General features: G+C 35.7%; 1 protein-coding gene across 3 annotated transcripts in view; it reads left to right on the top strand.

The window, feature by feature from the left end:
- The window catches only part of PTGER3 (prostaglandin E receptor 3 (subtype EP3)), a 211,258-nt gene that overhangs the window by 119,071 nt on the left and 74,895 nt on the right, over positions 1-17,292 (top strand). The window contains exon 6 of one of the 3 annotated variants that reach the window (XM_011977624.1): positions 5,809-5,818. The exons of the other annotated variants lie outside the window; for them this stretch is intronic. Within the exon in view, the coding sequence (XP_011833014.1) occupies positions 5,809-5,818 (10 nt within the window). The remainder of the gene's footprint in view (positions 1-5,808; positions 5,819-17,292) is intronic. 3 annotated transcript variants of the gene reach the window in all.

Here is a 17,292-nt window from a genome sequence, read left to right as displayed (position 1 = left end):
GGGCCAGGGCCAGCGTTCCCATGCTGTATGCAGCCCAGGAACTTGGTGCCCTGCATCCAACTTGTTCCAGCCATTGCTAAAAGGAGCCAACATACAGCTGGGCCAAGGTTTCAGATGGTGCAGGCCCCAAACCTTGGCAGCTTCCACATGGTGTTGAGCCTGCAGGTGCACAGAAGTCAGGAATTGAGGTTTGAGAACCTCCACCTAGATTTCAGAGGATATATAGAAATGCCTGGATGCCCAGGCAAAAAGTTTGCTGCAGGGTCAGGGCTCTCATGGAGAGCCTTTGCTAGGGCAGTGCACAAGTGAAATGTGGAGTCTGAGCCCCCACACAGAGTCCCTACTGGGGCACTGCCTAGTGGAGTTGTGAGAAGAGGGCAGCTGTCCTCCAGACCTCAGAATGGTAAATCCACTGACAGCTTGGACTGTGCACCTGGAAAAGCTGCAGACATTCAATGCCAGCCTGTGAAAGCAGCCGCAAGGGGAGCTGTACCCTGCAAAGTCACAGGGGTGACTTTGACTCCCAAGACCATAGGAACCCACCTCTTGCATCAGGGTGACCTGGACATGAGACATGGAGTCAAAGGAGATCATTTTAGAGCTTTAAAATTTGACTGTCCTGCTGGATTTCGGACTTGCATGGGCCATGAAACCCCTTTGTTTTTGTTAATTTCTCCCATTTGAATGGCTGTATTTACCCAATACCCATATTGCCATTTTATCTAGGATGTAACTAGCTTGCTTTTGATTTTACAGACTTGTAGGCTGAAGGTGCTTGCCTTGTCTTAGATGAGGCTTTGGATTGTGGACTTTTGGGTTAATGCTGAAATGGGTTAAGACTTAGGGGAACTGTTGGGAAGGCATGATTGGTTTTGAAATGTGAGAACATGAAATTTGGAGGGGAAGGGGAAGAATGATATGGTTTGGATCTTTGTTCCCACCCAAATCTCATCTTTAATTGTACTCCCACAATTCCTATGTTCTGTGGGAGGAACCAGGTGAGAAAATTTGAACCATGGGGCGGTTTCCCTCATGTTGTTCTCATGGTAGTAAGTATCATGAGATCTGATGGGTTTATCAGTGGTTTCTGCTTTTGCACCTTCCTCATTTTCTCTTGCCACTGCCATGTAATAAGTGCCTTTTGCCTTCCACTGTGATTCTGAGACCCCCCTAGCCATGTGAAACTGTAAGTCCAATTAAACCTCTTTTTCTTCCCAGTCTCAGGTATGTCTTGATCAGCAGCATGTAAATGGACTAATACAGGAGGGAACCAAATTTGCTCAGGAAACTGGAAAGAATGTGAGTGTATGAGTAGAGTGTAAGGAGATGGAAAGTGAGAGCTGGGAGTGGGAATGATAATGTCAATTATGGTTTAGATATGAGGGAGAAGAAATTAAAACTGAGGTAAGGACAAGATAATAACAGGCTTTGTACAAAACAACAGGAAATTTTTGAGGTGGCTGTGATTAGCCCCAGGGTGACTGACCCCTGCCACTGGGGAGTCTGGGTCAGTAGGACATAGTCTGCTTTACCCATGCCCCAGTTTCAGTCACCTCTTGTTCCCAGTCCCACACAGTTGTGTTGCAAATATATGACCTCAATTTTAGGAGCCATGAAGCCAAAATCTATTATTATTGTTTGAGATACTTTGGGAACATGAAATAACACTTTACTTAGTTTGGAACTGCTGGCTTCATCTTTTGATATAAATGTAATTTAGGTCTGAAAATCAAAAGACATAAAACAGAGCAATATAAGAGGAAGCATTTTTAAGCTGATAAGAGATCTTATATTTTTTGAGTAATATAGTTCAGAATGGTTTCTTCTACCTTGAGTTGCTCAGAACAGTTAATTTCCTTTGTCCTTGAAACAGAATATTTGCCCATATTTCATTCCCATTTAACTCATTTATCTCTCTCACTATAGAGGTTTCCCTGCAAATACTTTTTCTCCATTGGAGGCTTTGGGAATAAATAAAACATTGGAGATAAAATTGCAAGTTAAAAGTATTATTTATTTCTCCATCGTTTGTCAGTAACTTAAAGGGTAGCAGAGATAAGAGCTGTTCCTTGGGAACTTCTGGGAATTTGGTAAGGGATTATCTTTTCACCTGTTTTCCAGCTCATGAATATAAACACTGCTCAGAGAGACCTGTTTTAGGGTAAAAGTAAGGTCATTTTGTACACAGGGTGCTGTGTGTCACAAAGTATTTTATTAACCAGGGTGACCAGTAACAAAGTTAATTATTTAGTCAATATTTTACTAAGTGTTTCAGTCATTACCCATTTTATTTTTAAGTACTTACTTTTGCTATTCTCTCCATCTACACATCTGATGTTTTACATGAATGTATTTAAATTATTAAATCAACTGCAAAAGTTAGCCACAGATTAAATCATATTTTATCAGAAACTTGCACCTGGCAAGAAAAAGAAGACGTTTAGGAAAAGGACTACTAATTAAACATTTGAACTTCACTAAGTTCCTTTCAAATTGCTTTTTAAGATTAGCCCGATAACCAAGATGTTACAGCTGAATGATAGACAAGAACTCTACAGTTTTTACAGTTCGAAGGTAAATGGGGAACATCTTTTTGAGGGTTAATGCCATAGGAAAAGTGAGGAATCAAAACACAACTGTATTTATTCATCTTTAGAGCTACTTTATTTCATAACTTTGGATTAGTCATTTAAAAATGCCACAGAAGTCATATGTTTTCTGTGACAGAAGAGAATAATACACACAAGGTCAATTTACAAAACTCTAGTTTGCAACTCTCCTAAGAAATGGAGTTCTGAAAAATCTCTGATCTAGAGGACTTAGTTCAAAGTAACAAGCAGAAATTTTGTTTAACTCAAGTCTTAGATTTGGGTTCCCTAGTTCCTAGGTTGTGAATATGTGTGTTTATATATGTGTGTATGTGTGTATATGTGTGTGTATCTGCAAATTCCTAGGATGGAAAAACAGGCTAATGAAGCAATGTGAATTTCTGAAATTTTCTACTGAGTAGTTGTTTTTAAATTACAATTATTAGTAATGCATGCTAATTGTAACAAGTCAAACAATACAGAAGCATTTGAAGAAATTCCTTTTCCCAAGAATAGCAAGTCTCTTGTGCATATCCGTCGTTCTTTGTTTTGTTTTGAGACAGGGTTTCATTTTGTCACCCAGGCTAAAGTGTAGTGGCACTGCCATGGCTCAGTACAGCCTCAATCACTCAGGCTCAAGTGATCCTCCAACCTTAGTCCCCTGAGTAGCTGTGACTATAAGCACATGCTATCATGCCTGGCTAATTTTTTATTTTTTGTATAGATGTTGCCCATGCTGGTCTCAAACTCCTGAGCTAAAGTGATCTTTCCCCCTTGGCTCCCAAAGAGTTGGGGTTGTAAGCATGAGTTCTTCCACCCTAACTTTTTTTTGTAATCAAAGGTATTTTAACCTCATTAACATGATTTATAATTTTGAATTTCTATGTAAGGCAGTAGTTTTCAGCCCTACTTATGTCCCTCACACACATTTATGTGTACATATATGTTAAATATATATGTGATGAATGGATTTCTTCATTGTTAACAGAAATGTTTCATAATTTATTTTTAAAGCCATAATCTTTAAACAGTACTTTTATCTACATAGTACCTGGTAGACAAAAGTTGCTCAGTATTTGTGAAATGAAAAATTATATCCATCTAACCATTAGAAATAGCTCTAGCACACTCCACGGCACAACTTAAAAATCATTAGATCAGTGGATACGGTAAACAAAAGGAGCTAAGGCACTTGGTTTACAGGTTTGGGTTTTGCATAGCCCCTCTGTGTTTCAGTTACGATTTCTATTTTACTTGATGTATCTGGAGGCAGTTAACATTACTGGCCACTTGGCTTTTTCAAATTTTCCTGTTCTCTTCTACACCCCTGAGTGTTTCTCCATTGTCTTCTTTATGGTGAATGACCTCTAGGAATCCAGTATAGCTCTCTTCTTCTTTTTGACTTGATATGCTCTTTTTTGAATGATCTCATCTACTTCTGTGGCCTTAATTACCAACGTGTCGATGATATTTAGATCTTTATTTCCAGAGCCTGCCATTCTCCTGAGATCCAGAAAATATTTCTAAATGTGACTGAAGAAGCTCATTTTTATGTTATGTAGATGTTTCAAACTCTCCGATATATAATGCTATCCTTTCTATCATGATATTCCATAGGTATGCTTTCTTTTTTACTGTCTTCTCTATTTTGGATAATGGTATTGGTTGTTCAAGCTAGAAAATTAAAAGGTATCTTAAACAATTGTCACTTCTCTTATCTATCGTCAACTCCTGCAGGTTCTATCTCTTAAATAGTTCTTAAATACTCCACCTCATATAATTTGTCCCTACAACCACTATGCTGGGTCAGAACCTCAACATCTCTCACATGCATTGTCTCTCCTCTACAATGTTGATAACAATATTTTCTTTTTAAAACAGAAATATGAGCATTTCATTTCCCTACTAGAAAAGTATCAGTGATGTCCTTTGCCTAATTTGGTAGTCTCTGTGTAGCCCCAGGGGATACACTGAGATTCGAAAAGGCAATATTGAGATTTCTATTGTTATTCACTCTTTTTTAGTGCAATATTTAATATTCACTAAAGAATGTAACATATATTTTATAAAGTACAATAATGAAAAGAATGCCTGTGAACCCACTACTGACTTACATCCTAGAACATTGCCAGAACTGTTTCATCTACCTTCACTTTTACCTCTCTCCTCCTCATGCTTCCACTAACACAACCCCACTTAAGATAAATTTCATTTGTTATAATTTCCTTATTTTTCATGTATTTAAAACATATGTATTTATTTATAAATATTATGTTGTTTAGCTTGTTTTTGAAAGTTTGAAGATTTACTCTTATTTTTGCATGAAGCTGCAGTTCATTATTTTTATTGCAGAATTCAATTTTATTCCAATAAGTGACTACATCAAAAATGATTTGTCTACTCTCTTTTTAATGGACACTCACCTCTTTATAAGTTTAGCTATTACATACAATGCTACAATGGATAATATTGTATATCTTCTTGTTACACATGTATGATTTTCAAGAATATATCTGGCAGTGCAAATATTGTATTATAGGATAGAGAAATGTTCAAAGCATAATATGTTAGTAGTGACACATGTACATAGCTTATTTTAAAATGTGTTAAAGGTATATTAAGAGTGAGTGCCTACCCGAGTGTGGTGGCTCAGGCCTGTAATTCCAGCACTTTGGTAGGCTGAGGTGGGTGGATCAACTGAGGTCAGGAGTTCGAGATCAGACTGGCCAAAATGGCGAAATGACATGTCTACTAAAAATACAAAAATTAGCAAGGCACGATGGCAGGTAACTGTAATCCCAGTTATTCGGGAGGCTGAGGCAGGAGAATCGCTTAAATCTAGGGAGTGGAGGTTGCAGTGAGTGGAGAATGTGCTACCTCACTCCAGCCTGGGTAATAGAAACAATACTTTGCATCATTCAATCCGATCATGTTGACACTCAATATTAACCATCACAATAAGGTTAGGTTAAAACAGACAGATAACTAAACTAGGAATTATACCAGATTTGTCTCAGTTCATCTTTGGCTAGCCATATTGTTACAAGAAAGGAGTCAGGATTCAGACACCAAGAGAGGGTTCTTGGATCTCATGCAAGAAAGAATTCAGGGTGAGTTCATGGATTAAAGTGAAAGCAAGTTTATTAGGAAAGTAAAGGAATAAAAGAATGGTTACTCCATAGACAGAGCAGCCATTTAATTTAGAGCAGCTTAATTTAAGAAAATGTTTAGTAAGTTTCTCCTGAATTCCTACAAAAATAGTACTACAGCAATATATTCCACAAGAGTGAAGCAAAAGAAGTAGAATTTTCTCAAGTAAACAAAATTAGAAAGCTTTCTATGAACTGGGCAACTGTTGGAACTAAGCTAATATGGGGCTGTTAACTGATTCTAATGTGCCCACAATTAGAATACTCATCCAGATTTTTACATTACCCATCCCTCTTGTTTGTTCTGAGCAACAGTCAGAGATCACTGGTTGGTTCACAAGAATAAGTAGGGTTAGCCAAAATTGCAGAAACACGTTTAAAAACAACTGATGAGACTAAAATTTAATAATAAGTGTACCATAGTTCTTGGAACATAATTTCTCTTTCCAGTCTCCCATTTTTACTAAAGACAAATCATGGTAAGATTGATTTGCTTTATTATATTTGGCCTGATTATTTGTATAAAGTACAGCAAGAATAAGTAATTGCCATAAGCTTTTTAAAAATTGGCTTTGACGGAACTCTGCTCCATAGAAAAAAATCTTAAATAAGACTTTTTTAAAAAGCCAAGTTCTACCATGGGTTTGCACCCTCAGATACCTACAAGTTGGGTAAATTCCTCTCCTTTTGAGGTCCCAAGATAACATGGGGATCCTGGACTTGTGACATTCTTTACTTACCATGGGTCAGGAACCTTGTACAGAGATGGTGTAGGCAAGGTGTGAGGCCAGTTCCTCAAGGGGTTTTATTGGCTCTACAAGTCAAATTTGATTTCTTAAAGAAAAGCATGCCATTCCAGTAAAAGCCTTGGTAAAATAATCAATTTCTCCAATTGTGTCCTGTTGCAAAAGAAAACAGATTCTTATTGCACTCATGCAAATAACTATGTTGCCATAAATTGAGAATATTCACAGATAGTTTCCAAATTCTGGACAAATCAGGTAGAGAGAAACAAATATGCTCCAAATTTTGTTCATAAGACCATATTTTACTTGATTGCTACAAGCTGTAAATAGCTCAAAAGAAAAGTTTTCCTGACTCTGAAAAACAAAACAAAGGATCAGTAATGTTTTCAGAAAAATTAAAAAGATTACTTTAGACTTCTATTAGTTTAGTCCATGCAGTTAACTTCTGTTTAATATTCATGAACATTTCAGCTTTCCATGAGTGTTCTGAAAGATTTTTCTCTATTCTAATATAATAATCTCCAAAGTTATCAGAAACTTGCATTTAAGAACACCTGTTATAGTTGTACAGTTGACTATAAAATCATCTTCCAAAGAGGATTAAAACAGGACAAAAATTGTCTGTGGATGATAAAAAGTCTTAGGACAGCCACTATTAAAGCCACAATTGATAAGGAAATTTGGTTACTTCTGTGGCATATAGCAATTTCACATAACAATTTTAACTATTAATAACATACATTAAGCCATATCAGAATTAGAGGGGTTTCCCATAATTTTGGAACATATACCAATAACACATTTATGCAAATACAGCCCAAAGAAAAACAAGCACCATTTTGTATTTGACAATGCTTCTTGTGTGATTTTTATACCAAGTAAGCCAAATGTCACTGTCGTGTTAGTGTATTATTGATGTTAAACCCAATTCTTAATAAAACTTTATAGACAAATAAATTCAATCTTAACCAGTTTGACCATAGATAAGATTTTCATAAACCTTTTATAACCCTTTACAATTTGTCTTAGAGGTCAGATCATAAGCAGGTTTTTGCCCTAAGAAAACCTTGTTATGCTTTTATTTCAATGCTCAATTTACAGAAAAATGGAATAATAACCCTTTTAACTTTAGCCAGTGTGTTCACACACAGAATTTCTTTTACAATTAATTTTTCATAAACCTTCCACAACTTGAATAACACTTCAACTTTATTCTAACTTAAAACAATCTTCTTAACCCTTTAATCTAGGCAGAAGATTTCATATTCCCTGGACTTCCTATAATTTTTTACACAAAACACAATTTACTATCTTTACATGCCTTGTGTGTAGAACTGTTTTTTTAAGTAGTCTCAGATACATGTTATGGTGTTAACTCTTAGAAACTTTTTTTTCTTTTGGTGAAAATCTTGATAAGTAAGGGATTTTAATTATGTACTAGTGTGGAGCCTAGGATCCAGACAGAAGTGCGGATAAGGGCTGGCTTTTTCTAGCACAGCTAGGGGGCATGGTTAACTCCACATGTCCCAGGATTTACCGAGCTGTAAAGCAGGGAAATTGTACAGTAGGAGTCATAGTGGCATTTTATGAAGAATTTAGGAGTCCAATCACCTTTAAATTGTACAATGTTTCTTGCATAAATTCCTTTTCATAAATTCTTTCATGACTCATACAGACCATCTACAATATGCTTGGACTTTCTGACTTGTCATAAACCTTCCTCGTGTTAAACAACCAGTCAGTTTGCTTTAGGACAAGAATTTACCATAGAAGATCCTTTCTTATATAAAATCTCTTTCTTTATAACCTTCTTTGCATAGCTTCTAGTTATGCTTATTTCACATGTCCCCAGGCCTTATCTAGAATCTGATGTCTCCAAGGAAGGTTAAATTGAACAAGTTTTAAAAGTCAAAGAAGCAGTTTATGACCTTAAAGCATTTAGCAAACTTAATATCTGACCCATATAATTTAGACCTGTTTATTTTTTTGAAAAAATTTTAATGTTACAAATAAAATTGTCTTTATTTTAAAACTGTCTTTATTTCCCAAAGATTACTTAAGTCACATGAACTAAAAGGCATTACACTTTTTACTTTTCTAACAAAATATTTGATTTAGCACTTATTTTTAAGCCAATCAATCAAAGCTCTTTCATGTATAAGTATCACACAGATAATACATATAAATACATACAAGATAGAGAACTCATTTTCCAAGCCAGGAATTAAACCTTGAACCCGGGCTGCCATTGTGATGGCAGAGACCAAGAGAAAGTACTGCCACCTGGTTACAAGGTCAAGCTCCCAAGAACATAAAAGAGACAAGAAGGAAACTTCATCCAGTTTTTTTTTTTTTTTTTTTTTTTTTCAGGGACCTGCAGCAAAGTTTATAACTGACCAATTTGCTGGGCCATCTTGAAAAGCAGGTTTAGGGGTGTCCTAAGCCCATATTCTATTCTAAAGTATGCCTTACTATGACAGAACAATACAGAAAGACCCACAAAGCATGGCAGATTAACTACATCCTGTGACTAGCATCACAAATCCTTTTTTTCATTAATTAAAACTTCACAGAGATGATAAACAGTGATTTTTACCATTCATTCAACCAGTTTGCACAGAGAGAGAAAGGGAAGCATTGCCTGAAGGAAGATGGGGAAAGCAAGGAACTCAGGAAGGCCAGAGAAGACCCACCCTTTGCAGTGACACTGAAAAGTTCAGGCAACCGCTTGTTGGTTCTCCCATTTTACATTAAGTGATATAAACTTATGTTTCTCTGAGTACATATCTATCTCTGCTACTAGATTATAAACTCCTTGAGGGTGTACACTTTTCTAATTTTGTTTATTGCTTGTACTTAGTAAGTACAACATAATAGATTCTTAGCAACGCCACTCTTTTTTACTCATTTTTCAAAAATCACGTTGAGTACCTATTATGTTTATAATGTAAATGATGATATGAGTGAATGAGTATAAAGTACACAAAGGATTTTAACAGCGATACCACTGCATATATCTAAACTTTACCAACTTCTTGAGTAGTCTTGTCTGTAATTAGTTTATTTGTAAGAGTAAGAGTTAGCCTTGTGTAGAATATGCATAGAGACAACAACATACAAAAATTGTGAGGATCCTTGATTTCCTCTTTAGTGCTTCTTGCCCTTCTTCATCTAACCACAACCACATTTCACAATCACTAATAAAATATGAACAACTGATGTCAAATTCAGGATCCTGTTTCAGAAGGGAAAACAGAAACATTTACCTTGTTCTTAGGACATGCTATGCTGTTTCACAGGTGTCTGTCCATCTTGACCACTGTTGCTGAAATGGCTTTCTTAATCAAATAATCTCAATCTCCAGCTTTGTAGCTATATCTAAAGTTCCCATATTACTAATACTTTGGGCTATAGACACTGATAACATATGTCAACATGCAAACATAATCTAGAGAGGAAACAAAGTAAAAACCTTAATTAATCATTAATAACTTTGTTCAAATTGGTTTCAGAGATTTCTTTTAGTAAGCAGAACCCTAAAAAAGTGAAACTCCAGTCAAAATTATTTTGGAGCCCTGCTCAATCCCAGTGGAACCTTGAAGTGAAGTCCTGAACAGCTGATTTACACGAGGGCTAGAAATCTCTCCAGCTCTTCATTTCTACAGCCTACTGAAAGGGTGACATTTTAACAAGAAATTAACCAAAAGTCTGGAAGGGCATGAATGATGAGCTTAGTCTGGAGAAGAGAATGAATCTCTAACCTTAAGTGTTTTTAGAAACACTTAATTTGTTTCTTGAACATTCATTTCACCTTGTCACTCACATTTCTCATTTTACCTTGTCACCCATGTTCTTCTGAAAAGTTTGTGACAGTTTCTACATATAACAGATAAATTGAGACAATTGTCAGCATTAATTGGGCCTCAAACTCAGCCCCAGGAAATATCAGAATCAACAGAGTATTTGCAAAAGACAAGAAAATGACCGTTAGTCAGCCTTGCCCCAGTAAAACCGAGAGCTCCTTTATAATTGGCAAGATATCTTACCTTAGGCTGGCGGAACTGAATACTTTTGGTAAGATGTTTCATTATTTCTTTACAACTGTAATAACTGGGTTCTCACCTCTAATCTCTTCAATTCTTTTTCTTATGAAAGCCTAGGACAATACAAATGGAACTCTCCCTGCAACTATTCTGGCTTCTAATGATTTTCCTCTCTACTGCACAGAGTGTACAATAGTAATTCCATTAAATACAGATTCAGTAAGGAATGGCCATATCTTATATTCATCCTCTTTTATCCCCCAGTTGTAGTAAAACCCAAAGTAAAAAAGAGATTTTCCTTCAGGAGAAGCAGAGATTACAAATGCCCACTTACCTGACTGAATTTTAGTCACTGTGGATTAGTCATCACAATATTTGCTACCTGAATTGAAATAATATTCAATACATTTAAATACATACAAGTAGATATACTAGATTGGGGCTTAAAATCTAAATGGAATTTTTTCTCGGTAAATATGCTTTGTAAGATATGCTTTCTCTTCTGTGTTTACTGACCAGCTGTGTTCCCAGATTTTTCATCTCCTCTCAGGTCACTGGAAAGGAAAGATATTTCATGATGGGTTCTGAGAAATAGAAAATATCAAAGAACAAATTTTTGTGGCATAATCCAAAAGACCTCCATCTAAATGTACAGAGAGAAAGTTCCTTTTAAGAAAGGAAAGAACTGACAAAATTATTACTTTTTCATCATTTCAAATCTCAGGGTCTATTTGGATTGGGTTAGATGCCAACAGAATAAATTGCTGGACAAAGTTGGGTCGTGGTTTACATTATTAGAGAAACAAATTGCAATGGACCTGGCAGGGGCAGAGGGATAAAAAAATATATAGAGCTCATGCTTTACAGATGGTCTACTTGAACAGAATGTAGTGTCATTTCAAATAAGCCCAGGCAGCAGTCCCAGGCTCTGTATCATTCACAGTTCTACTTCTTACTGCAAACTAGAGCCTCTATTTGTATCTCTGAATACATGTCCAAGAAACTATAACTATTTCATTGAAATGGATATTGCAGACTTAATGTAATAGCAAATTGTCCTAATTCTCTGCTTCATTTTTTTTAGGCATTTATATACCATGTATCAAATATACAGGGAGAGCTGCCTATTTATTAGCAATCATCATTTGCTTCAGGAACTCCAATAGAAATACATCACAAATTGGAAAGCTATTTGTTCATGTTCAAAATTCAACTATGGAATCAACATGCTGGTGCTGTCAGGAGCTAGAGGATCACCCATTCTAATGTTTTCTGAGTTTTGGTGAGGAGAGAAAGGCCCAGATTGTGAAGAGACTTGCTCAAGATCATACAGCAAGTTAGAAGGATAACCAGGTCCAGATTTGAGAATTCTGACCCCTATTTTCTGTGACTCAAGTCCAGAATGATCATTGCCTTGATTAAGATGCTCTAGAGAAAAGGTAGATTCTTGTTTGGGGAAAAAAGTGAACAGCTTCCAAATTAGATTGACTTTGTGGGTAGTCTCCACTTCATTGTTTCCTTGACTGTGAAGAAGCTTTTTGGTTTGATGTAATCTCATTTGTGTATTTTTGATTTTGTTGCTGTCCTGTGCTTTTTAGATCTAAATCAAAAAAATTCATGCCCTGCCCAATTTCATGAAGCATTTCTCCTGTTTTCTTCTAGTAGTTTCATATCTTCAGATTTTACATTTAAATATTTAATCTATCTAGAATTGATTTTTGTATTTGGTGGAGAGATAGAGGTCTAGTTTCATTCTTCTGTATGTGGATATTCAGTTTTTCCAGCACCATTTATTGAACAGACTATCCTTTCCCCAGTATGTGTTGTGTTGTTCGTGCCTTTGTTGAAAATCAGTTGGCTGTAAATGCATGAATTTATTTTTGAGTTCTCTATTCTGTTCCATTGGTTTATGTGTGGTTTTATGCCAGTACCAAGCTGTTTAGTTACTATGGGAGAAGTATTTGCAAACTATACACCTGACTTGCAAACTATACACCTGACAAGGCATTAATATTCAGATTATATAAGGAACTCAAATAACTCAATAGCAAAAGAACTCAAATAATTCCATTTTTAAAATGGGCAAAAGAACCAAGTAGATAGTTATTGGAAGAAAATCCAAATGGCTGACAGATGTATGTAAAAATGTTCAACTTTACTAATTATCAGGAAATTGCAAATTAAACTACAATAAAATATCACCGCACTCCAATTAGAATAGCTATTATCAAAAAGGCAAAAAATAACAAATGCTGGCAGAGAAAAAAGAACTCTTATACATGGTTGGTGGAAGTGTAAATTAGTACAGCCATTATGGAAAACAATGTAGAGGTTCCTCAAAAAAATAAAAATAGATCTATCATATAATCCAGCAATCTCTTTACTGGGTATATATCCAAAGAAAGTGAAATCAGTATGTCAGAGAGACATGTACACTCATGTTTACTGCAGTGCTATTCACAATAGCCAAGATACGGAATCAGCCTAAATGCCATTCTATGGAATTGATTATATATATGTGTGTGTGTGTGTGCGCGCGTGTGTGTGTGTGTGTGTGTACACAATAAAATACTATTTAGCCATAAAACAGAATGAAATCCTGTCATTTGAAGCAACACAGATGAACCTGAAGGACATTATATTAAGTGAAATTAACCAGGCACAGAAAGACAAACAGCACATAATCTCTTATACGTGAAGTCTAAAAAAGCTGATTCTAAAAGCACAATCTAAAATACCAGTTACCAGAGGTTGAGGAGAGAGGGGGAAAGTGGGGGTTGCGGGGGGACCAGGAAAGATTGGTCAATGTGTACAAAGTTACAATTAGACAGGAAGAATGAGTTTTGGTGTTCTATTACACAGTAGAGTGACTCTAGCAAATAACAATGTAGTGTATATTTCAAGATAACTAGAAGAGAGATTTTGAATGTTGCCACAAAGAAATGATAAATGTTTATAGCGATAGGTAAGGTAATTACCGCAATTTGACCATTATATCATGTACATGTGTTGAAACATCACATTATATCCCATAAATATGTATAATTATGTGTCAGTTGTAAATTTAAAAGTCATATTAATATCCAAACAAATTTAGTTAGCTTTTTAAAAAAATTTTTCAACTTTTACTTTAGATTATATGTGCAGATTTTTTTATATGGGTATATTGCAACCAGGTAGTGAGCATAGTACCTGGTAGGTAGTTTTCCAACCCACATTCCCCTCCTCCCCCATGCCCAGTTGTCTGCAGTATCTATTGTTCCTATGTTTGTGTCCATGTGTACTCAATGTCCCACTTACAAGTGAGAACACACAGTATTTGGTTTTCTGTTCCTGTGTTAATTCTCTTAGGATTGTGACTTCAAGCTGCAACCATGTTGCTGCAAAGGAAATGATTTTTATTCTTTTTTATGGCTGTGTAGTATCCCAAGGTATATATGTATCACATTTTCTTAATCCAGTCCACCACTGATGGGCACCTAGGTTGATTCTATGTCTTTGCTATTGTGAATGGCATGGAGATGAACATATGAGTGTATATGTCTTTTTGGTAGAATGATTTATTTTCCTTTGAGTATATACCCAGTAGTGGGATTACTGGGTCGAATTGTAGCTCTGTTTAAAGTTCTTTGAGAAATCTCTCAACTGCTTTCCATGGTGGTTGAACTAATTTACATTCCCACTCACATTGTATAATTGTTCCCCTTTTCTCTGCAGTCTCAGGAGCAACTGCTGTTTTTTGACTTTTTAATAGCCATTCTGAATGGTGTGAGATGGTATCTCATTGTGGTTTTGATTTACATTTATCTGATGATTAGTGGTGGTAAGGATTTTTTCATATGTTTGTTGGTTGCTTGTATGTCTTCTTTTGAGAAGGTCTGTTCATGGTCTTTACCCGTTTGTTTTTAATTGGGTTATTTGTTTTTTGCTTGTTGATTTAAGTTCCTTACAGATTCTGAATATTAGACCTTAGTTAGATGCACAGTTTGCACATATTTTCTCCCATTTTGTAGTTGTCTGTTTCCTCAGTTGATAGTCTGTTTTGCTGTGCAGAAACTTTAGTTTAATTAGGTCTCACTTCTCAGTTTTTGTTTTCGTTGCAATTGCTTCTGGGGACTTAGCCAAAATTTTTTTGCCAAGGCCAATTCTGAGAAACAGACACATAGACCAATGAAACAGAAAACTCAGAAAAAAAAAAGCTGCACATCTACAATCACCTAATCTCTGACAAGACCAACAAAGACAAGCAGTGGGGAAAGGACTCCCTATTCAATAAATGGTTTTGAGATAGCTTTAAATTTTGGTTGAAATTGGTTAAATGGACAATTATATTTGAGACACTTAATGACTGCTAACACATTTGGGAATTCCTCCACTGTCAAGTAAAGTTTATTGTGACTTTAAGATTGTTACCCAATTGGCAGAAGACAATCAGGCTCTCCAAACTATCTAAACAGACAGCAATCTGACTTCAAATTCAGTGACCTTAACCAGTGTGCTTTGTTTGCATCCTCGTCTCTTCTTTTTCGGTTGTTTTATCATCATCATTTTCATGATCTCTTTTAAGGTCTTTGTGATTCTTAGCCAGTCTCTTTCCTTTCCAAACTCTCCATGCATTAATGTGTTCATTCATTCGTTTATTCAATAGGCACAGATAATTTAACACATTCCATGAAACAGATATATAAGACAACTCTCCTCAGTATTCATAGCCTAGAGAGGGGGACATTGATTGTAACAGAAAATGAAATTTAAAAAATCTAAGTTTGAAGCTCACATACCCATGGAAATAATCTATGTAGTTCTTGATTTTTTTTTCTAATGAAGCAGATTACAATGTACTGTTATGTAAACGCTTCTCATGCCAAGTTTATGAGTTAGATAGAAAAAACAGAAGTCCCAAAGAGGTTAAAGCAAGGTTAGTAAGTCCCAGGAACCGTATGTGTCCTGTTTACCACTTGCACCTAGCATAGGTTCCCGGCATATATTTGGTGCTTAATAAATTTTTGACTGAATGACTGAACACAGCTAATAAATGTCTAAACTATGCCTTAAACACAGGTCTCCTAATCTTGATTCCAGTATTATTCAATAGCATTCATTTTCAGTGTTCACTGTGATCATTACCTTACTTTACTCCTCAGAGCCACCTCTCTCATTTTCTTCAAGTTCCATCTACTTGATATAAATCATCCCAGTGAACTAATGCTTAGGAAGCTATTATTAAATATATTCACTAACTTAAAAACAGTCTCAGCTGAAGCAGAGGATGATTGACTCTCCAGGTATTGCACCTCAGTTAAGTAGATAATTTGGATCAGGAGGCCCATCAAATCCTATCAGAGATATAATCACAGACTGCTCTTTTGTAGAATCCCAGCCTTGGGAGTCCTGTGACAAGTTTTATGAGAAGAGTAAGGGGCCTGAGATGTGACATTTTTAAATGACAAACAGCTATAAATTTGTTTTTGAAATGCTCTTATTTTTATTATTAAATGGTAGAAATTATGAAAATAGTTATGATGATGTCATTGATGGCAGGAATGAGGTTGACAATTATAAGAAAATATGACAACCATTTACTGAGATCCAACGCTGTTCCAGAAATGTGTCAAATGATTTACACATGTTATCGCAACCAAATCCTAGCAATTTCATGACTAGATATCAACTGCAGTTTATAGGTAACGGAGGCACAATGGCTTCCATTAACTCCGAATATTCATCAAATACAACTCATCCTTCAAATGATTCATGCCCAAATAGATGTACTGTTCTCATTTCCTCACAGCCACATTCATCCATTTCCCTCACCCACACATAATATTAGAATACAGATATTATGTATATGTACTATATATATATTATATATACTTGTATATGCTATAAGAAAGGCCAAACTATCAGTCAAGTAAACAAAATATTGAAGACCATAGAATACGTTTCAACTCATTCTATAAAGCTAGCATTACTCTGATACCAAAACTCAAAAAAGACATTACAAGAGGGCAAACTACATAACATTATCTTTCATACACAAAGACCCAAACATTTTTGTTAAATTAGTTAACCAAATCCAATAATATATATAAAGCATAACAAATCATGACTAAGTGGAGTTATCCCAGAAAAACAAGGTTGTTTAACATTCAAAAATCAAGGTACTTCATCATATTAACAGACTCAAGAAGAAAAACCACATAATTTTTGAATTACATGAAGAAAAAACATCTGAAAAAAATCTATATTTATTCCCAATAAAATCTTTCAGCAAACTGGGAATTAAAGGGAACTTCCTTTTCCTAATAAAAGGTATGAATAATATTCTGTGGCTTAATATCATACACAGTGGTAAAAAACTGAATGTGTTCTTCTCAAGACTGAGAATGAGGCAAAGCTGTCTCCTTCAGTTCATGTTTACTGGAGATTCCAGTCAGGATAATAAGGCAAGAATAAAAAATAAAAGGAATACAGATCGGGCTTTTAAAAATGAAACTTTCTATTTACAGACAACTTCATCATCTATGTAAAAAGTCCTCAAGAATTATTAAAAAGCTGCTAGAACTGGCCAGGCACGGTGTCTCACGCCTGTAATCCCAGCACTTTGGGAGACTGAGGTGGGTGGATCACAAGGTCAGGAGATCAAGACCATCCTGGCTAACACGGTGAAACCCCGTCTCTACTAAAAATACAAAAAATTACCCAGGCTTGGTGGTGGGCGCCTGTAGTCCCAGCTACTCGGGAGGCTGAGGCAGGAGAATGGCGT

Source organism: Mandrillus leucophaeus, unplaced genomic scaffold (genome assembly GCF_000951045.1).
Source record: "Mandrillus leucophaeus isolate KB7577 unplaced genomic scaffold, Mleu.le_1.0 Scaffold103, whole genome shotgun sequence".
Taxonomy (NCBI): domain Eukaryota; kingdom Metazoa; phylum Chordata; class Mammalia; order Primates; family Cercopithecidae; genus Mandrillus; species Mandrillus leucophaeus.
This window is presented reverse-complemented; position numbering and strand designations above follow the sequence as displayed.